Genomic DNA, 23,305 nt, shown 5'->3' with positions numbered 1-23,305 from the left:
GTATCGACACGTTGCAAAATCAGTATACACTCAGAATACTCTGTTATGACTGCCATTTTAATGATCACAGGATAATACAAAGAAACTAGATTCTCCTGTAGGATTAAGGAATGTCCAACAATGGAAAAGTCTGGCTTATTATTTTATTAAATAGTTATTTTAAAAAATGTTTATACAAATTACATAACACAGTTTACATTGTATCTCTAATTCTTTACATAAAGAATCACAGTAAAGCTCTTAAATCCATTCATTCTGGCTCAGCCAGCAAATGGAATGATGTCATTTAACCCCTATGCTACCAAAGGAGCATGCAAGGCCAAACCATTCCAAGCCCCCTCCGTGAAAGGATTAAAAAAGCAGCAGGTGACAAAATACTCAATGCAAATTTCACATTTACATAAAGGTTTAAAAGAATAAAGGGAAATATAAATAGAAAGGGAGGTACAGCAAAATCTAACAGAAATTATTTACATATTGCAAAAAAAAGTATTGGACAGATTATGTTTGTCAAAACATAGTCTATAAATTATAATCACTTTTAATAGCGAACACAGAGGCCATTAATACCCAAGAGTGGCGGAGTGACTTATCTTTCGAAATAGGAAATCTGAAATTTGCGGAGTATATTGCATCGCTGCTTTAGTATTACACATAAATTAACAAAAACAGTTTAAATTATGGATGTAAGATCAGACCCTTCAATACAAAAAAACATTCCGACTGTCCTGTATGAAGTTGTAGCTGCTCTGTTGAGGTTGATGAACCCTGTGCACATTCATTAAGACTGTTTACATTACCGGGTACAATATTTGTCATTTTGTATATAAAAAAAAAAAAAGCAGCTCGTTTGTGGAACAATGACAACATTTGCATCACTGCTTTTGCCCTTTGTTGATTTCAATGTTAGTCAGGATCTGATAGTTGGACAACACGGAAAAGATCTGCTTATCCTTTGGTGAGGCAATGTGGCTCCAATGTAGAGTTAGAGCCCCACTATGGTAGCAAAATTACAAAAATACTTATTGTATTCTTCTGTTTTAATATTAAAGGAACATTTGAGACATAACTGAAACATGATGATTTGCTTAGTACAGGGCCTGCAGGGAGGTGCATCACAAAGGGATTCTCATTGGTGTTCTCCAAATCCATGTAGTGTATCATGCTCCGCCCCCTAAAGTCCTACAGCAGAGATAACACAGTGTATCAGCTTTTTGTGGAATGTTCCTTTAAATTCTGAACAAATTTACTAACATTCTTGAAAATAAATGTATTCTTACAAAATTTTGGGTTGGAAATCCAAATATTTTTTTTGTATTATCATAGGATGTGTTAGTTTGATTTACTTTTGGAACATCTAATCGGAAATCTATATTTAATAGCCAACTCAAAGGATAGCTATGCAGGTAACCCATACGGCAAACAACTGAGCTAGAGATTTCAATGGAGAAATACTGAATCAACTGTATAACTGGCATCTAATGAGTAGTTACTGACTATTAGATTTTAAATTCAGATTGGTTTGCAATGTCATTGATAACTATATAGGCGCCATTTGGAAAATCAGGCATTGACATTGGTCAAAATAATTTTTTTACGCTTTACATCCTGATCTATCCCTTATGTACATCTAAATACATATATCATTAAAATACATACAGTCCAGTTCCTTGGTTTTCCTTGCAATGGTAACCATAATAATGATTGACCATTATATCCAATGATTAATAATCTAGGCATTCTGTATTTCATACTATTCACCTTTTATACTCATCTCAAACCACCACAGAGTGATATGGCTTCCCTACTAAAGTCACCCGGAAATGAAATATATAAAGCAGGGGTCCCCAACTCCAGTCCTCAGGGACCACCAACAGGTCATGTTTTCAGGATATCCTATGGTAAGAACACCTGTGGCAATGTCTGAGCACTGACAATAATTACATCATCTGTGCAATACTGGGGAAATTCTGAAAACATGACCTGTTGGCGGTCCCTGAGGACTGGAGTTGGGGAACACTGATATAAAGCAAAGGGTAGAAAAGCATTTAATGCAATGACCTTGTTGAGTTACTTTTCCAAGGAGTAGTTTAAGAAAACTGATTAGCTAAAAAGTGCCCTGAAACATGTTGATTTGTAATATTGGTGCTTGTAGATAAAATTAATTTTTTGTGATATTACAAACTGGTGTATAAGACCTCAATTGAAAAGTATAGCACTATTCTAACAGCTGGGTACTTCTGCTACTATATGGTTCGAAGATATTAAAGTCTTCATACAAGAGGAACAACTTACTGGTTTCATCAGTTAAACAATACGAGATACATTCATGGATGGCAGCCTTGTCCTGAAGAACTACTAGGAGGTCTGAGTACATTCTCAGATAGCAGTATAACTAATGGTCAGGGCATAGTAAATTGCCCTGGTAGTACAGAGGTCACTTTTGTACAAAAAGCTAACAAAAGTAAGGCTCTATTCACAACTGTGTCGGAGGCTCCGTTTAGAGCCTCCGATGGAGATCCGGCATGAAATGCCAGACGAAAAAGTCATATATGCAGGACTTTTTTGTTGGGTACATATGCCGGACAGGTTCAGGAACCGAAGGGACCCCAATATAGTCAATGGGGTCTGTTCAGCACAGTTTGGTTCCATTATGAGATGGATCCACTCATTTAGAGGATTCCAATGTCCTGTTCCCATAACAGAATCCCTAGCGCAGATGTGAATTTAGCCTAAACCTTACACATCAAAAACGTTGCACTTTCTACTACAGTAATAAAATTCTGACCTGCTGCATTGTATGCGTTAGGCATAAACTTTCACCTTAAAGAGGCACTGAACAGTTGGCAACTGCAACACAACATTCACTTTTCCTTCCACTATGGTACAAAGTATAGGAACTATTTAAGGGAGTTTTTTGTCATTTCAATAGTCTCTAGTGACTTGATGGCAGTAAAGCATTGGAAAAGTCTGTAACCATAATTATGAGAGTATGCACCATTAATCTAAAAGTAAAGGAACCTTCTACATATACGAAGTGGAAGTCTTTAGAGAAGACTAGAACAAACAAAACAATGCCCCTATGTCCTGTATGAATAATCACCCAATGGCTATATCTATCCATACTTTGGCAACAGGAACTACACACTTACTACATTAGTTTTTCAAACCAAGTCCTAAACATGTAGATCACATTCACATTTCAAAGGGCCCTCAGGAAATCATGGCATTAAATAATGAGTTCCATCTTCCGAATATTCAAGGCACTTAAGTAGGAAACAGGGCTATGTTTAAAGGAAAGGTTATGAATGTAGCTGCTCCTGATATGTAAACAGCCCCTATTTCCTTAATCAAAATTACAACAAGAAAACAGCTTTTCGTAGGCATAAGACACTAGTTTCTGCTATTTTACCAAAGAATAGTCATACACAGTACAATGAACTGGGCATTACTATCCTTAAATACAAACCTACAAATGAAAGTCAATGATTAGGCACCAAAATAACCAGAAAAATGGCAGCTATTGCCCCTTATAGTTGCTACTAAGTGCTATTTAATGAGCATTCACCAAAGAATACGTAATGGACATGTACTAATCTAATGTGACAATTCATTACTGATTTATGGGTTTGTATGTTTTTTTTATTCATTGTACCAATTCGTTATGTGCAACTAGATTGGCACAATTGGTAGCACACAGCAGCAAATCCAAAACTGGAATTCGATCCTAGAGAAAGAACAGAAGAATGATAGAAACGTTTACACTTCTACGTTTTGTGTTTAAAGGGATTTTCCAGGCAACAAATTCTTGATGACCTATCCTCAGCATAGGTCAGCAATAGTTAATGGCCAAGGACCCTCTGCTCAGGATCCCCAGTGATCACCTGACTGTCTGGCCTGCTGTCTCTGTAGCAGGATCGGACATCATCATCAGGGATGGGAGCAGAAGTGCCATAATGGACTTCACTCCCATTAAAATCAGTTGGTGCTAAAGTGACTATTACACTTCCGCCTTTGACACTGGGGTCGGACTTGGAAGTATAATAGCGACTTCCGCTCCCATTCATTTCTATGGGAGTGAAGCCCACAACAGCACTTCTGTTCCTGTTCACATTGATGATGTCTGGCTTTGCTGCACTGACAGCGAGACTGGTGATCAGCTGATTGCCAGGGATCCTAAGCGGGTGGTTCCTGACGATTGGCTATTGACTAGGTCAACAATTGTTTTTGCCCGTAATCTTCGATTTAGTTAAAATGCTTCATGACTGAACCAAATGTCTCCTGTAGGGGGTATAAACTTTATAAATGCATGCCATTTACCTTCATATGAACTAATGCTACATGGCCACTACATGTAAATACATTGCTGATGAGTTATGCTACATATAGTTAAGGCAGACACAGCTAAGAAGTGGCTTTTAGTTTACTCCCAGCATGCTTTGCTACCCAGTTAGTTCTGCATGTTTTAAGGCTGTTCATACTTAAGGTCATGCATTGGATGAACAGATTTTGGTCATGGAACAGATGGAGACTAGATGGAAATAGGAGGAAAGATATGATTAAAGGATATGATATGTGATCTACAGAAGTATGGAGGATATCTATTAAGCTAATATTACATAATATGTGCATGACAAACTGCAAATACATTAACCCAAGGAAATACTTTTCTTCTGCTTTTTAAATTCTGCTAGAAGAAAGACGGTTCACTGCAGAAAAATCTAAGAGGGGGTTAATCTCCTATTAGGGTCACTCAATGAAGATGTATTTTGAAGTTGCACTAGTACAGCCTTAGCAAGGGAACTGAAATAACACGAGACATTGATCAGCAGTCTAAATGATCTTACCAGAATGTCCATAGTCCATTGTACTCTTTCTGTAATTCACCTGAACATTAAATGACTGGATGCTTCATTAAAGTACTTCTCTCTCCTTCATATAGAAAAGACAGCCATTTTACAGCTGAACCAGTGCTCATAGGAATGCAGCATAGAAATGGGTGTATAAAATTGAACATCCCATTAAAAAGCTGTCTCTAATATTTGTTAGAGGGAAGTGCACTTTAATAAATCAGGTTACGGCACATTGATAGCAAATGCAGTTTAGGAGTCAAATGTAACTTGAATAAGCTTCACCAGAAAACAATACATGAACTGTAATCATCCCCACCCACCCAACATACAATACATAAAAGGTACAATCAAAGCCAGCTCTGAATATAAAACCCTTTAAAAATGTGTCCTTTTGTTCTAGGCATTTTGAAAAGAAACAAAAAACTGTAATAGACCGCAAGTAGATGACGGTCTCACTTCCATCACAGACCTAGCTGTAGAAAATGGCTCTGAATCACAATTAATCTTAAGGCTCTTCTACTCATGTCTAGATGCTGTCGTGCAACTCTTTACTTGGGGTTGGGTGAAGTTGATCTCGGGATACTAAAAGTACTGTGGTTCCCAAAGGTCCAAGTGGCAACACTAACAGCACTGATACGAGATTTCCATTTATACCACTCCTCCATGGAGAGATATGTCATCTGAAGGGTAGTCCGAAAAGTTATACATCAGGTCTCTAGAACTGGGAGGCATTGGAGTTTTGGGAGGCATTGGTAGAAAGTGAGAATTGTCCTTTCTTCTCAATCAATTTCCTTCAGTTTATTTGTAGTAAGACAGTTTCAGTGTCCTTATGAAGAAAAGCAGCTGAAACAGCTAATTCATTGCCACCACATTTGATGGCTAAGAAACTTCTAAAAGGGAGTCACCAAGTGTTCAAAATCACTAAGCTAGAGCATTCTGTCATGCCTCAGAACAACATTTCTGTGGATTCATTTTCACCTTATGTTTTATTCCATCATAAAGCTCGAAATTGTAGTTTTCTAAAGTTGTAGAGCTACGAGAGGAGAGACCTGTGTAGGAGCATGTGCAGTAGAGTAGCAAACCAGCACAAATAGCCCCAAGAAGGACTCCAAGAGAACTCATAGCAATAATGGTCACTAAAATTGGATCCAAAGTATACAGCCAACTTTCTTCTTTGTCAGATCTTGGAGTTACCACATTACTTGTGGGAAACGTTGTGTGCGATTCATAGTCACCTACAATACAGCAAACAGATATCAAAAATTATATCATAATACATAGTATATAACAGAATAGACAAGATAAAATATATAATAGAAAAGACAAGAGGAAGACAGAGTAGAAAATAGTGTCTCTTACTTATTTTCCCTCCAAAGCTACGTCCCTGTAGGTCATAATTATTTCTTATAACTGGAACATCCACTAAAAAGAAGCACAGATGAAACATTTTTAGATGTCATGTAAACAAGTTAGAATATTTTAGCAAAGATTCAGAAACAAAATGCATACATTATAAAAGTCATTAAAAGTTACAGCTCCAATACATGGGTTTTATTACCAAAAAGGTCCAAATGGGTTTAGTTTTAGCATTTTGCAAACTAATTATTAATTTACAATTTGTTTGTGGATTAATAAATGTCATTATTTTGCTCCTGTTCTCCAGAGTGACAGCATAACAATCCATACTGATAGTTTAACAATTTAATAAAGAAGGACTTTATGAAAGTTGTCATAAATCTGCCCCATTAACTGCAGGGCACAGAATGTTGTCAGATTGCTGGTCATGTGACCTGGAGGTGGGAAGAAAAGTCCAGAATACCCTGCAGGGAATGAGAACTGGACTCTTCACAGCAGGGATCAGTGATAGTGAAATGGATTTAAAAAAAAACCTGAGTGCTTCTTTAACAGTAATGTTATTAACAGAACTATGAACATTTATATGTTGTATGACTACTGTAGACAAAAAATGGCTATGCTGCTCAAGGTAACCAATCTAATTACAGATTTCTCTGGGGCAGATTAGAAACTAAAAAGAATCATATGACTGGTTACCAGTCTGCCACAAATTTGTGTATGATTTCTTTTCTCCATGTGGGACCCAATGTCTCATCACAGTTCCCCAAATCAGCTTTATAGAGGCCATGTCTAGATTTTATAGAGCCATAAAGACAGAGTACCAGGAAGCACCCCATTTAACATTGTTTAGATGTTCAAAGTTACTTGTCTAGAAAACAAGCTAAGGGGTCTTTAACTTTACCAGTAGTGTTGGTAATGTTAAAGTACCAGTAAAACTTGTTTCAGGTCGACCTTTGCTAAAAGTTTGGTTCAGAGCAAACTCAAACTGAGATTTTACTAAAGTTCTAAATGAAACATGGTTCTACTGGTTTGGTTCGCTCTACACTAGTCCTAAACACTGGTGTATACTACTGCCTAAGTGCCATAAAAGACCCATATAACACTTTCAGAGTTTTATGCACCAGTTTTAGTGGTTTTGGTAAACTTCCAGTTGAGTTTGAACTAGTTCGGACCAAACCAAACTTTTTGCACATCACTAATTACTAATTATTTAACCACATAAACATATTAGTTTAGAGTAGTCAAAATCAGACTTGTAAAGTTTAGCTTATGTCATACCAGTTAGGTTGGTACATATGATAGTACCCACACAGTTTCTCCTAACCAAGGTTTTTTTACGATTTGCAGGCCTTTACCTTGTTTCAGGTTTTTTTTTTTTTGTAAACACATGTGAATAAAAGCTTAAAGCCAACATGCATCAGAGTCATACCGGATTAGTATAAGTGGCTACAATTTCCAGCATTATACCAGACAGAGCTTTCTGTTGCTTAAAAATGACTAATTAACAAATGGACCAATATGTAAAAAAAATCAATTACATAAAATTGGTCATGCTCAGTTATACTATTGTCAAAGCCAAGTAAGAGTTTTAATCCTATAAACATTTACATACCCCTTCATCCTGTTATATCGGATTACCTAATTGCATTCTACGTGATATAGCTAAATCTGGGGTCACAGGGAACATGTGGCTCTTAGAGAAGAACATTTATATCCCATCCAGTGCGGCAACTTCCAGCACTTTTTCCCGTCTGACCTCTGCTCTTTTTCCACAAAACATACCGTTTTATCCAAAATACAAAAACACTGCACCAGCTGAGAAACTAAGTCTGGTGAGATCATCAATATAAATTTCTGCTAAGCTGCTGATGCACACCAGTGTGATTGTGTTGCTTACTTCTGCCCTTTAGGGAAAGGGAAAATGATGTCCCATTTTGTTGATTACCCCAGAGAGAGGACAATCGTCATTATAATCACATTCGGGCAATTTAGCACTTAGCAACTTTAGTAAAATCCCGGAACTACCATCATTGTCGTCTCAGGTGACAGACTGATTGAAACTTCAAGACAGTAAGCAAAATGCTGATACCAGAAGAAAGAGAGGATGATGGGGAACACAAAAAGCTGTGAATTTGTTTAAGTGCTTGAAAGCCAGCATCATTTATCCAAACCATTTTCAATGGTAAGTAAAGAGAAACAGATGTTTGTACAAAAATATTATCCTTTAATTACATTCCACACAGCACATGATCAAATAAGTTTCAAATTTCCATAAGTTTTTTTCTTTCATTCTCAGGCAGAGGACAAAGCAAGAAATGCGCAATTATAAAGGGGAGGGAGGAAATGATTGGATATCATATTTTCCAATAGTGATTTTACCAGGGTTTTCATAGAAAAGAACATTATACAGCATATAGATAAAGAACAGCATTCTCCATGCCCAATTGTTGGCAAATAATTAACAGGTAGAAACATGGATAAAAATTATGGTGTGGTCTTATATTTAAGGGCAGTGCCTTCAATCAGAGCACAAAATCACATTGATATAAAACCTGTATCAAGAGTATAAAGGACAGAACCATGACTGAGAAACCCATAACCATCTGGATCAGGACTTTGAAGTGCAGTTGGCCAATGACCAAAATTTTAAAAAAAGGTCTATTATGATTATAAATTGTCTACTACTAATGAATATTGGTTTAAGGAGTTGTTGCTTCTTTTATGAGGAATGAATGTTAGGCAACCATGGGTAAATCTTGGGCCACCAGCCATTATAGAAGATGGTATTTTTGTATAAGTAAATAGAAGAGTGATGTTATGGCACGGAAGCCAATGAGTGATCATTCATCTGCTGATGTGGAGTTTGATTGGTCGGCAGTGACATCCCCAGCCTGCCAATCAGTCACTATACTTAGTGTATATATTCTGGCTCCAACTCCCCTCCTCATGGTGGAGTTCTGGTCCGGTCCACATCCTCCTGGTGTAACTCTGTCAGATAAATCCTCAGTCTTTATACTGATTACTTGGTATTAATACATCATCTTCCTAGTGTTGCTGTGACTATTGTGATTAACATCTGTCAATTGTCACCTCTTTTGACCACCTAGGGACAGTCTAGGTAGCCTCTAGGTTCCAGACATGGGACCACCCTCGTCAGGACGATTGCCCTGCTTTTAGGCAAGCTTTCCTGTATTAGTGGGATAGGGTGAGATTTTCCTTTCTCCATTTTTTAGTTATGTTAATAATTTTGTTCTCCAATTTTTCAAACTGTGTATATCCGTCCTTGGACAACTATTTGGCTGATCCGAATGACGTGTTTTGGCGTCTGGCTCAGAGGTAACAAGTGGCCACTGACTTATGCCTTACTCAGAGATAGTTCTGTACAGATTCCTATCAATGTGATTATCCCTTTAATAAAGGACCATAAGATCTCCCTCTTGCCACAAGGCATATTTAAAAACTATTTTTTTAGTACATTTTGGTTTTTTTTCCCCACAAAGAAACTGCATTTGACTAAATATAAAGTCCAAATAGTTTTTTGTGTATTATAGGCCTCAATAATTATATTTGTAAAATGTTTTAAAGCAACCCCTTCAGAACCAGACAGCAACATGACAAACACGGAAAAGAAAAAAGACTTTACATTACTTAGGAAAGAGAACATACATTTCATGATATTTTGTCTTTTATGCACGTCTTTCAAATGTTATCAACAACAACAACACAAGCATCTAAAAAGGCAGCAAAGATGTAGAAGAAAAACACATTAATGAGGAACACTTTCCAAAAAAATAGGAAACTCAGGGCCAAAAGGTGCCTTGTTGTATTTGTTCCTTTTGTTTAGTCTTCTCATTTGTGCACAATGCAGCTGGTTACTTCTTTTCGTGTGTACATATATATTATTTTTCATTTGAGTCAAACAGTAAATGCTATTTACAATTGTAGAACTTTGTTCTAAGCATGTGGCAACAGATGGTAAGCCTTAGATACTGCTGTTCGATTAAACAGACAAGAGAAAACTAGCAGCGTAATTACACTTACACTTTAGGACTGATGTGATTTTTAAAACACATACAACAAATTTCCTCCTGTAATTAGGCTTTACGAAAAAAGTCTCCGTACAAAAACACGGCTCCGGAAGGAAGCCATTTTGTAAGAACCACTTTCATGCTAAATGGGTTTATAATGTGTTGTGCAGCAAGTTGGCGTGACAACAGACTAAATGGATCATGAGAATTAATTCTTGCAACATAGATCCCTGAAGAATATTGGTAATCACCATACATAGACTTAACAACTGGCTTCCATGCACTGCTATGTTGTCCAAGTGTTTTCATGATGAGACCTACTTAGATCTTAGGCTATGTGACACAAGAAAGCCTATAGAGGCAGCTCGGGACTGTAGAAGGACATCGAGGATCCCAGGCTCCAGCTGGCCCACAGGGAACAGATGAATCCCCCAGTGGGCTCTGAGCCAAAGTGGGCCCCAACCTCCCATCCAAGCTGCACACAGTATGTGCACATATTGGGTAAATGAGTCTCTCAATTTCGGCCTGCTGCATTCTTGATATACTTCAGTGGAGACAGGGCCGCACACAAATGCAGCCACCTTTCTATTGAAGTAGATGGGGAATTCAGCGGCAAGAAATTTGTGAATCAGGTAATATTTGCATGCAACTGCACAAGGGGCCTCCAGAATTAATTTTATTGGTGGGCCCTGTGTACCCCAGTCCGACACTGGAGAACCCTATCTCATCCATGTGGCATCAGATGGACAACAGTGACATATAGAAAGTGGAAGAATAAAGGATCCTCCAGTAAAACACAAACACGACAAGAAACAGTGAACATTAGGTTGCTTTAAAATAAACAGTTTTGTTTCATGTGAAGTGGATGAAACATGGGGAATTTAAAGCTGGTAAAGTTTTTGTCTCCGTTTTATCTCACAACACTGCCTGATTTGCCTCCTGGTATACAGGTACTTTACAATGTACAAAATATTTCAACTTCTAGGCACATACTTACAGTAGGTGCGCATTACATCACAGAAAAATAATTAGCAGTAATGCTAAATGGACAGAACCAATCTAATACAAAAGGCTCAAAATTATTATACACAGCAGTGAACTGTATACTAGCATTTCTGTGAGAAATACATTCAAACACCCAAAGAACAGCATGGATACAAAAAAAATATACATTTCTATGTCACTTTAGCATATAAGGCCACCCATTTGCTACCTAAAAAAATAAGTAAAACTTATTGTTCTTAAGCTCCACTAACACTGAAACTGCAAAATGTGTGAGCCACAATTGTTATGTACATTACAAAAAATAAATAAAAACACATGACAAAAGTGCATGTGTCTCATCAATTATAGATGTGTCTTAATCTGAAATGTGAAATAATGAGATTTTCTCCTGAAATGTATGACCAAAACTAAAAAGTTGCAGTACCAAGATTTGAATTTTTGGCTTACTTTGTAAATACAGTAAAGACATGCTGTGGCAATGGGTAAGATTAGCTGTAGAGAGGCAATGGTAACCTCCATGGCATATTTTAGTCATGTTTTAGTAGTGCTTAAACAAATAGTGAGGTACAAGACTAGGAAATACAGTGGGATTCATTTACTATGCCCTGATAAGGAGGTTTCTAGTGTCTAAAATTCGCCATTTGAGAACATGTGCGTTTGGAGCATTTATACTCTACACTTTTTCAAAAAGCGAGTGAGGCCTGGCTTTAGGAGGGATGGCTGCATGCAGCCTATTACATTGACTGCAATCTACACTGCAAACTGGTGTACATTATAGCAAACACCTACTGCAGCTTGGAGGTGCCACCAGATGAGAAAATTTGGTTTGCGACTTTTAAATCAATTGGTCGCTCGTATCCGGCAGCATAGACATCGAATATCAGCATGTAAAAACTGGTCTAAGTAAATGTTGCCCTAGTGTGCTTTTTTTTTCAGAGAAAGTGCTATTCTGGTCAATGGGCTGTGTCTGGCTCAGTTATGTGCACTTGAATGGTGCTGAACTGCAAAACCAGAGGCAGCCCATGAGTAATGGCCCTTTTACATGGGACGACAGTCGGCTAAATGACTGCACGAGCATTGACGTCACCGCTAAGGTCGTTAGCGCTTGTGCAGAGCGTTTAGACAGACTTCACCGCTGGGTTCTTCCTGAGCACTTCACCTTCTATGTGAAGCGCTAAGCCGGAAACATTTACATGGAACGAAAAGCCAGCGATAGTTTTATGCTGATTGAAATAAGATACAATGGGGTCCATCAGATTCCCATCATGTGCTATTTTGTCTAATATTTTGTGCTGCATCTGCATCAGAGGCTCCAAGTGGAACATTCAATACAACCATGAACATAGCCCTAAAGTGTTAAAAAGAACCTGCAAGCTCTCCTGACATGTCTGTTTTTAGTAAATACTTGCATTATCCATGAACTGACAATTTCCTTACAACTCTGTATTGTGCCGTTCTTCTGTTATTCCTCTTCGGGTACTTCTACATGAGATAACCATCCTCTGCTTTAACACAGGAGTGATAGTCATTCAATATATAGGCAGAGCATTCTGAAGACCTCTTCCAGCCACCCACCATTCACAGTGAAAAGGCAGTCATTCGTAGATAAACGACTGCCTGTTTACATTGAGCGAGAAGTCGCTCATTAGTTGCTTCATTTCAGAGAGCTGAAACAAAGTGACTAGCAACTAATGAAAGATCTTGCTCATTAATCTGTTGGGTCCTACTTTTACATGGGATGACTATCACTGGAAATCGCTTGTTTGAACGATTTTTCGGCCAAGAGTTGGCCCTTGTAAAAGTAGAAACTTAAGAATAAATTGACAACTGGATGTTAACATTTCCTTTGTCTGGCACTGGCATTGTTTGCACTGATTGACCAGCGTTAGATTGCGTAGGGTCACAACCCAAAAGATGATACTCAGCTGTCAGTTTATTCCTAAACTTGTAAGATGAATAAGAGTATAATGGCACAATACAGAGTTATAAGGAAAGACATTCTAGGAATTGTTACAATGGGGAGGTCACAAAAATGACTAAAACACAAGTCAGGAGAACCGACAGGTCTTCTTTATTCCTATTTTCCTGGACGTAGAGGAATTCTCCTTAGTGATTCCATTAGATGATACCATAGCTTGAAGTCTCTCATCATAAAGATGAAAAATTTACACTCAAATTTGCCACAGATGTAAATACTGTATGTAATATTTCTAACTCTGTCAAAGTGTAGGAACTTTAACATATAAATCTACTCATTGTTTTAGTAGATTGTATTTTTAAGCAAAGTGAGTTAAAATCAAAAGGTGACGCATAGCAAGGGTTCCTAGAATTTGTAGCAGCCACCATTTACCTAATACAGCTTGAAATAAATGAAGGTATCTCTTTACCAGCTGAGCTATTATTTGAAGAACACTACAAACAGGTCTGCTGGCCACTTTCTATCCTTTGCCCCTCTGCTTTAGAAAAGAAAAAAATAGCTGTCATTTTTGCCCATTTTTCCTTAAAAAATGGCATAAAAGACAGGAGGGTGAGGAAGAGTAACAAGTGTTCATATACAAGTAATTTAACCCACTATCTTGTTTTGAACAAATGATGTCCCATTGGTACTGTCCATTGCGGGAAATGGAACAATGGCCGTTGATTGCTTTTGATAAATCAAAATAACCTCTATGTAGCAATTTTACTCCTACTCGTGAACCTAATGTAGATATTGCTTTATGGCAATGACCACATAGATTTAATTACATTGTGTTAATGATACAAAGCAATGACTAGATAAGGCAGTAATCATTAAATAATGAAGTGATATACAAAGGCTCTGAATACATTAAGCAAAAATCACTTCATTCATAGACTGGGCAAATAGAGCCAATCAAAGATGGCTGTGAGGTAAGAATCAAATGAACCAATAGTCTATAAAGGAAATTATTCAGTAATCCAGTACTTCAGTATTGAGGTGCACATCCAATGGCCGTAAAGATCTGAACATGTAGGTGCAGCTCCTCTAACTATAATCAAGGATAGCAGTAGGTGAAATATACCTGGGGTAATGTATAAAGACAAGTGCAGAGAAGAAATAGTCGTGTTCTAAAAGGTAAACATTCAGTTACATGCTTTCATTGGGTAACCTTTAGAGATGAGCGAGCATACTCGCTAAGGGCAATTACTCGATCAAGCATTGCCCTTAGCGAGTACCTGCCCGCTCGGAAGAAAAGATTCAGCTGCCAGCGGCGGGCAGGGAGCTGCGGGGGAGAGCGGAGAGGAACGGAGGGGAGATCTCTCTCTCCCACTCTCTCCCCCCGCTACCCTCTGCTCACTGCCGCAACTCACCTGTCACCCGCGCCGGCAGCCAAACCTTTTCTTCCGAGCGGGGAGATACTCGCTAAGGACAATGCTCGCTCACGCAACTGTCCTTAGTGAGTAAGCTCGCTCATCTCTAGTAACCTTCACTTTCTTGCGGGATACTAGTACTTTACTTTGCAGTCATTTTTATACTTTACCCTACTTATGTTCTATTCACGGCTCCTGTCTTGAAAACAGGTCAAAGGGTATTATTCTGTATTGTGTGAGGCCATAAAAATAGTCACTTAAGCAAAATGGATTTTTGAAAACTTACAAAAAGAACATTTTTTGAGAAATTAAAAATAACTCATGTTTTTGTAATTGCATATATGTACTATAAGCTGTCTAAAAATGTACTGCAGTGAGCTTTACAGTACTGACATTTTTCCCATTACTCCTCCGGTAACATTGTATTTTGTTAATGTGGCTATCAGGTTTTAAAGATATTTTCCTCAAGCACAAGTTGAAAAATTGGCACAATCATGTAAGTAAATTAACTCTTGCTAGGAAAATTCTCTAAATAGTAGCCTGTAGGGAGTATTGGGAAATAAGGATTCAGAAGTAGCAAAATAACATTAAATATGCATTATAGTAAATGTACATTAACATTCACAAACATTATAGATTTGGCCCCAATGTTCTTCCATCCTGGGCTCTACCATATGTAGTACTCAATGGCATTAGTCACATGATCAGGGGCACAAGTGTCTGTGAGCTCACTGAAATACACTTCTTTTAATTGCCTAATTTCATTAGTGGTTTTCACCACTACTTACATGCTATCTCATACACACAGGGATATAGATATGTATGTATGTACACTCTTACAAACTTTCCTTTATGTTTTCAGGCAATGTTTGTTTTCCATCTGGGGGAAAATTCAAAGTAAAACTTGGAAAAATAATTGTCTTTGAAAATAAAATAAAGAGCATTCAGGTTCTAAAAGGCATTGCCCCTTTATCTTAAACATATTCCAAGATGCAGCATTAGATTTTAGAGACAGTCAAGAGGGGTCGAGATGTCTATGAGTTCAAAAATATGCAGAACAAAGTATTGTTGGGTTTATAAGGAAAGGGAGAATAAAAGTGCAAATTGAGCCAACAGTTCTTGAGTCTTTTAAGTCTAGATCCAGCGTCCATATCGCCCTCAGCAACGTGAACTGTGATCGGGATCATCTTGCTCTAGTTTTATAGTTAAGGTAGGCTCCACTGCCAGAGGTGCCCCATTAGCGTAGTGTGAGGTTTTGTAGGTGATGGCTGGGTCGCTCTTCTTGGCCGCATAGCGGAAGCGGTGGTAGTGGAGCACCAAGGCTAGTGCGACGGAGACCAGCACCAGAACAGCGCCTCCTGCTGCCATAACGTAATACCAGTAGACTGGGATGGGCTGCACTGACACCGTATCCACTGTGGGCTCGCTCCCTGGTAGAAGGGTGCCCCCTGGTGGAGAGACACAGAAGAGCGTTGCTAGGTGGGATGTAGGAGGACTAAGATCAAGAGAAATCACACATGCTTTTAAATGCTTTTCCATTTTTATTTATAAAACACTCCTACTAATCTATAAGAATAAGAAATGCATGCATTTATAATCTTAAAATGGTTTTCCAAGCATTTACTTTTGATGACCTATCCTCAGGATCCCAGCTGATTTTCTGGCCTGCCATTAGTGCAGCGGGGCTGAAAATCATCATCGGAGTCGGAGCCGGAAGTTTAATAGAAAGGCTTTGCATCCATTGACCTCAGTGACAGTGAGGACATCTATTACACTTTCTGCTCCGACCCCAATGTGGAGTCATAAGTGTAATGTAAGGCAAGTCTTTCTATTACACTTCTGTCTCCAACCCCAATGACACATTCGACCTCAAGCAGTAGATCCTCGAAATCAACTATTGATCCTGAGGATAGGTTATCAATAGTAAATACCTAAAAAACACTTTTCAGATTACACAAGCCCAGCCCAACGTTTTAAGGAGAAAGTGAAATGTGATAGAAATCATACAAAAGTGTGGGGATTTTTTCCTAGAGTCATCAGAACAATAGTCCATAAACCAAACAGGTCTGATTTACAAATGCAGAACAGGAAAAACTTAATTACAATGGTTGTCTTTCATGCACACATTGTAGGTGAAGAAAAGGGGTGCCCACCAGTCAATACAACACACATTTGCCAAACACACTTAGACAATGCCATCATCTTATGCTTTACCGAATTCCCCAAAATTATAGTATCACATCCTCTGTCTGATACAGTATGTCAAAAGTATAAGTACCATCCAGAAGATATGGGTGGTAGGGTGCTTTGGATTTAATGATCTACTATTTGTTTTATTTAACTGAACAAATTGGCCATGTACTACATATTTTATCTCGCAATGTGCTGAGCTGCTTGGGATTAATGACCACACAAAACCCCCTAAAAAATATCCTCACTTCTCTTATGCACTTCATAAACATGAGCCATTAATGTGTTCTAAGACTGCGAAAGGTCAAGCAGCTGAAGATCTCAAACACAATTTCAAACAAACTTTGTCTACAAATATTTTGTCCATTATGCCTGCCAGAATTTTATGAAGTGCATAAACCGGGATGGGAAATGTAGACTTGATGTGCAAGATGATTTGTAATGAGAAACGAGGAAAGAGAAGGATACCTTTAAATCTACTCGACTAAAACAAGTACAAGTTCCCAAACTTTTGGGAAATTGCTTGTCTCTGAAGTAGACTGGCCTTGGCTAGATCTAAATTTATGTTGAGCGAAAGACATCCAGTTACATTCTTGGAGGTGCATGAAATACCACAGGCTATAAGCTGGACCTTGAAGAAATATACAGTTTCCAATAACACAGGGTCAGCCAAATCCCTTATCATGTAGATTTGTCTATATGTTGCCTGCTCAGCAATACTGTTCTCTTTCTTAATTTGTCAACTTAACTTGAACAGGCAATTCACTTTTTTTCTTCTCAAGGGTAAGTCAACCTCTCTGTAACTATTCATATGTCAGAGGCTGAGAGGATGTGTGCTGCAAACTGTATAGAATAAGAAATAAACTGTTCGCTATTGCAGCTTGCACTCACCTCCCTCAAAATATGAACAGCTCTATTAATATTAATTACATATAATGTGGCTAAAAAATTAATAGACTGAGGTGCATATAAGAGCAGCAGAACTTCAGCTGCATAAAATATCAACAGCCACATTGTGTTTAATAAAACAGTGGTAGACACAAAAACACTAAAACTACCTTCTCCTAAAACATACTCAATTTCCCCAAATATTGTTTACCTAAGCAGGATTATTGATCAGGCAACCGACAGCTTGTAATACAGAGAAAAGCCATAAATACTGCATGATAGGAATGGCTGCCGGTGTGACAATGGCCACTGGTGTGTGAATTTGGTGTTATTGTCAATGTCGGCTATATTCACGTAGCTTTAGGGCTCATGTCCACGGGCAAAATATGATTTAAGATCCGCAGCGGATCTCCCGCATGCGGATCCGCATCCCATAGGGATGCATTGACCACCCGCGGGTAGATAAATACCCGCGGATCGTCAATAAAAGGGATTTAAAAAAAAATGGAGCATGGAAAAATCCGGACCATGCTCCATTTTCGTGCGGGTCTCCCGCGGGGACGGCTCCCGCGGGCTTCTATTGAAGCCTATGGAAGCCGTCCGGATCCGCGGGAGACCTAAAATAGGAATTTAAAGTATTTACCATCCGGCGCGGGCGGGGAAGGTCAGCTGTTCCTCACGGCCGCATCTTCCTTGCTTCGGCTCGGCGGATGTGCCCGGCGACGTGCCGCCGGCGTCAGGAATTCATCCGCCGGCCGAAAATGAAGATCCGGCCGTGAGGAACAGCTGATCTTCTCCGCCCGCGCCGGATGGTAAATACTTTTAAATTCTTATTTTCGGCGCTCATGTCCGCGGGGCAGGAGGGACCCGCTGCAGATTCTACATGTAGAATCTGCAGCGGATCTGATTTTCCCCGTGGACATGAGGCCTTAAAGTTCTCTATTGAACCTTCCAGCAGGGGTTTCCATTTGGCTACCAGGAAATAGTATTCAAATAGAACCCACAATGGAACCATTGACTTGAATAAGAGTGCAAAGATGCAAACTTTGGACCCGGTTTGACCAGGTTTCCATTTGGTTTTGTCTCCACCAAAAATGCTCATGTGAAAGAACCCTTATATATTCACTAATAAGATTTGCAGCTTATCGATCAACTTCTAAACACATAAACCTTAAAATATATATGAAGGTATATAACTATAGTTAGAATGAAAATAAAGATATCATAACTTTAAGTCTTTCATTCGCGAGGTGTTTGGACCTTCATGCAGGGGTGTAGCTAAAGGCTCATGGGGCCGGGTGCAAAAGTTTAGCTTGGGGTCCCCCAACTTCTCTTAACTCCTTAACGCAGAGGCGTAACTTGAAGCTTCTGGGCTCCAATGCAAAACCTGTAACAGGGCCCCCAACTATAATGTTTTATTCATAGTACTGGGCTCCCTATATTGAGAAGACAGGCCTTATGGGCCACCTAAATCTCCTGGGCCCGGGTGAAACTGCATCCTCTGCACCCTCTATAGTTACGCCAGTGGCTTCGTGTCTAAAGCAAATTTTCACCTTGTGAAACTCTGCATTTTAAAGGTGATTTTCTTTTTGTCTCTACGTACCCCAAAATGTTTTGTTTCCTTTTTTTAAGGATACCTGGGGCTTTCTTATTATTCAAAACTGAAGTGGATATTGATTAATTCTGTAGGACCTCTTGGGAGAAATGGTCAGAAATAGAAAAAAAATTCCAGTATTTCCTCATTTCCCCACATTGTTTTAAGGTATTTAGTGCAATTAGTAATATTTAACCCAAAAATTAATCAGCTAATTCTCGCATGCATGATGATATCAAATATTTGCATTGCTGTGGTCACTATAGCGGCAAAAACGAAAAGACTATTTTGGCTTTTAATGTATTTCCCTCCCTTAGCTTTAGCTGCAGCCTCTGAATGATAAACTTCCAAAAAACAGAAAGCTTTTAAGTAAAAGCGCAAATCTACCTAGGGTCAGGGTAGAACAGAATAAAATTAGTGCTGGGGTAATTATTGCATGTTTGGTGTAATATACATTCTGTGTGACAGGAACATATTAATGCATGAGCACCTGATGCTCATGCAAACTGCAGAATGTCTAAAATTGGTGTATGGGGTTTGGTGAGGGGCACACTTTTTTGAGGGGAGGGCAGCTTTTTATATTTTTTTTACTGTTTATCTTTTTTCTCCTTTTATATTTTTTCTAACATTCCAAGTTTTATTAATTTTCTAAGATAACAATACAAACCAAGTAAATAAAAAGAAAAGAGAGTAAAAATGAAAGATAAGACATGTGACAGTCAAAAAGAAGAATACTAGACCATCCTCCATAAAAGAATGGTTCCAGAAATTCTGTACCTTTTGAGAATTTACACACAGACCTCTGCAGAGTCATATTAGATAATTTGGAGACCGTGACTAGACTTTCTGCAGACGCCTGACTACCGGGGGTATGATTCACAGAACATGTAGCCCATTTTCTTTATTTTTATTTACCTTTTTTTGCATTTTATGTTACTGTATTTACTTATTTTTTATTCCAGAGCACAGGTTAGCAGGGAATACATTATCTGTGTGTTCCCTGCTGTCCCTACATAAAGGTCACTGGTAAACAATGATGTAATTGTAACAATCCATTAGATCACTACTGTTACTAGTGATCTATATTCATAGATATGTAGATAAGACACACATTGTGTCCTCTCTGTATGTTCCCTAGCCCCAGTCTGCAGAGGGAATCCCTATGATGTCATTACTGACGTCATGGAATCCCCTAGCAACCAGCTGAATGCGGAAGTAGTGTTTCATTTAAGCATGAACCTGTTAATACTCAGAACACTGTTATTTATAGGGGCTGTTCTGAGTACTAGAGGCTTGTCCCAATGAAGTGAATGGGACAAGTTGTCATCAATTTTTAAATGTTGGATAATCCCTCTAATATAGTTTTATTTAAAGTGATAATGTCTATATCCAGGGGGATATTTGAAGACTGTGGCCTAAAGTAGAATTGTAAAGCTGGTGTAGTCAGAAAACTTTACTATTATAGGAAGGAATCTGAATATAATGAGGTGCCGGGGATGTGTACTAGAACATTCCTGCTGCAGATTCATGGCTATGACAATTTCCTGGCCTTGCAGCTCATTGTTCATTATTAGTAGCAATGAATGTGTCATACTGAAACTTCCTCAGTGCCCCGTTCCCAACTATAAAATCAAGATCTAGGAATAAACAACACCCAACTACCTTGTCACCCCTCATCTCTGAGACATTCATTGCCATTGAAAAAAGTCTCCTCTGTATAGACAATGAGTTTGCTAACAGGACACAATCACTTAGGGGCAATGTGCATAACATAGATCCAAGGACTTTCATGGATAAGGTTCACATTTCAATTTGCGTGACGAGAAACAATACACAGGACAGAACACCATTTCTACATAAATATGTGAGTTCTATGGAGTTTTTTAACTATGAACCAAATAATAGAGGAATTTAAACACATACATGAAACCCCGCTTTAAGTTAGACTTTAAGGGTATGTTCACGAAGGGCGGATTTGCTGCAGAAATTCAGTCTGGACTTTTTGCGTCAAATCTGCAACAAATTCCATAACTGCAAACCAGTACCGATTTGGTGCAGATTTGTTTGTGGATTTGGCATTGTTGATCAGTTAAAAAAACGGCATACTCCTCTTCTCCTCCTTTTATTACAGAGGCTACAGCGTTAGAAATAGATGCAGTAATTATTAAAGGGCCACTCCAGTGAAAGCACCTTTCTATCCCTACCTGATTGCCTGTCACACTATGGAAGTTTCCACTGTATATTGCAGTCACATCCATGTGGTGCATCCTCCAGTCTGATACTTATCAAATGCAATCTTGATGCTGAGATTTCTCCCTGCTCAATTTCCTACTGTTCAGCTAACAATCCCATGATGCCTCAGCACAGCTAGAGCCAGACCCATCTTTGCCTGCCGGGAGGACACTGCCATTACCTTTTGTATCCTATATTCACCTAATTAAACTGCAAACCATAATTATACAGTCATGATCTGTGATCCCCTTCATTAGAACTGCGTGTAAGGAGTCTTTAATCATCAGCAATAACTGTGACAAGAGTTTCTGTAACCCCCCCCCCCCCCCTCCTCCTATGAACAGCTTGTGTGATACAGTTCTTGTAATGTCATTACATAGCAATTATGGTTGCTTCAAATTTGACTTCTGAGAGACCATAAAGCCCAGAAATTTTCAGGTGATCAGAATGAAATGACCCAACTGAAGAGAATAACTCCAGGAAGATTCAGATAGAAAGGTAAAACTAGCTAATGTATAGATACTGGGGCTTTAATTACTTACTGAATGAAAAAACATTTCACTGGAGTCATGTTGCTTATAGCTTAAGTGACAGGGAGTCCAAGGAACTGTGTCTCACACTCACCAGGTCCCCCATTCCTGCAGTGTTCGCTGACAAAGTCAGTGGGGCTTATTTACTAATACTGCCTAAAATTCCAAACTTGGACTAGACCATCTTAAAATGTGCCAGATTTATTACAATAGCTTAAGGCTGCCTGCAGACGGGTGGAAAGTACGCGGCGGGATTCCCCGCAGAATTTCCGCCCGTACACGCCTGCATAGGATTGCATTACAGCACGCAATCCTATGCAGTCGGCCGCGGTTTGTCTGCGCAAAATCACGTGCAGAAAACAAACCGCGGCATGCTCTAATTCTATGCGGGGCTCGCAGAGCCCCACACAGAAACGTCACTCACCGGCCGCCAGCTCCGCTCTGCGCATGGGCCAGCTGCCCGGCATCCGGCACATGAAAGAGCTAGAGCTGCGGATGCGGGTGAGTCTGTGGTGCTCTCTGCAGGCGCTCGGGTCAGGTCCCACTGCGAGAATTCTCACAGCCGGATCCGACCCGGCCGTCTGCAGGCGGCCTTACTGAATGATCAATTTGTTGAGTTTTAAGACAGTCTAGTCTAAGTTTAGAACACCTATTAGTTGACTTAGTCTACAACAAAAATGTCATTGCGTACTAGCTGCATGCCGCACGTGTATATCATAGGATCATATACTATTCATATCATAGAATCAGATACGTTCATGTGAGCCCAGCCTTAGTTTATGGTGTGTATAGTTGACGACAGCTTCCCTTTAAGAATAACTATTAGTATGCACCCCTGGTATGTATGGCTGCAGAGTTCTCCCAATGATCAATCAGTGCACTGCTGGATGATTAAGGTAGCGGTCAGGGGGCTCTGGATCTATCAGACCCCCCTGCCTCTAGACGATAAAGCTTAGACACTGTTCAGCATGATTTTATTGTGCTGAAAACTGCATCTTCTAGTCATAAAAATACGGTAATTTCTAGTGTCGTGTAACTTTGTGATTAAACACAACATATTATGTTGAATAATGTATGACAGAATAACTGTGGGAAAACAAGCTATTCTCTAGCACCCAGCCAAACTGTTGCTATGATTTCCCTGGCGCTACTTTAGGTTTCAGCTTTTTACTGATAAATATGGAAAAACAAAAAATTCAGGCATTTATAAATGGAAAGTATCAGGAAACAGGCAGACTTAAAATAGCTAACTGAGGTGCCAGACAGCGAAGCAAGAAATTGTCCATAACCGAGATTGTA

At 39.0% G+C, this 23,305-nt stretch overlaps 1 protein-coding gene across 2 annotated transcripts in view; it reads right to left on the bottom strand.

Annotated features, from left to right (window-relative positions):
- Positions 1-1,861: 1,861 nt before the first annotated feature.
- The window catches only part of NRP2 (neuropilin 2), a 141,930-nt gene continuing 120,486 nt past the window's right edge, over positions 1,862-23,305 (bottom strand). Inside the window, exons 16-17 of one of the 2 annotated variants that reach the window (XM_066576079.1) lie at positions 6,213-6,275; positions 1,862-6,088 (exon numbers count right to left, since the gene is read on the bottom strand). In XM_066576079.1, the coding sequence (XP_066432176.1) occupies positions 5,793-6,088; positions 6,213-6,275 (359 nt within the window). In that variant the 3' untranslated portion in view covers positions 1,862-5,792. Of the gene's footprint in view, positions 6,089-6,212; positions 6,276-8,412; positions 16,021-23,305 lie in introns of those variants that run through there. The other variant, XM_066576080.1, reaches the window with a different exon arrangement.

This window comes from Eleutherodactylus coqui, chromosome 8 (genome assembly GCF_035609145.1).
Source record: "Eleutherodactylus coqui strain aEleCoq1 chromosome 8, aEleCoq1.hap1, whole genome shotgun sequence".
NCBI lineage: Eukaryota > Metazoa > Chordata > Amphibia > Anura > Eleutherodactylidae > Eleutherodactylus > Eleutherodactylus coqui.
This window is presented reverse-complemented; position numbering and strand designations above follow the sequence as displayed.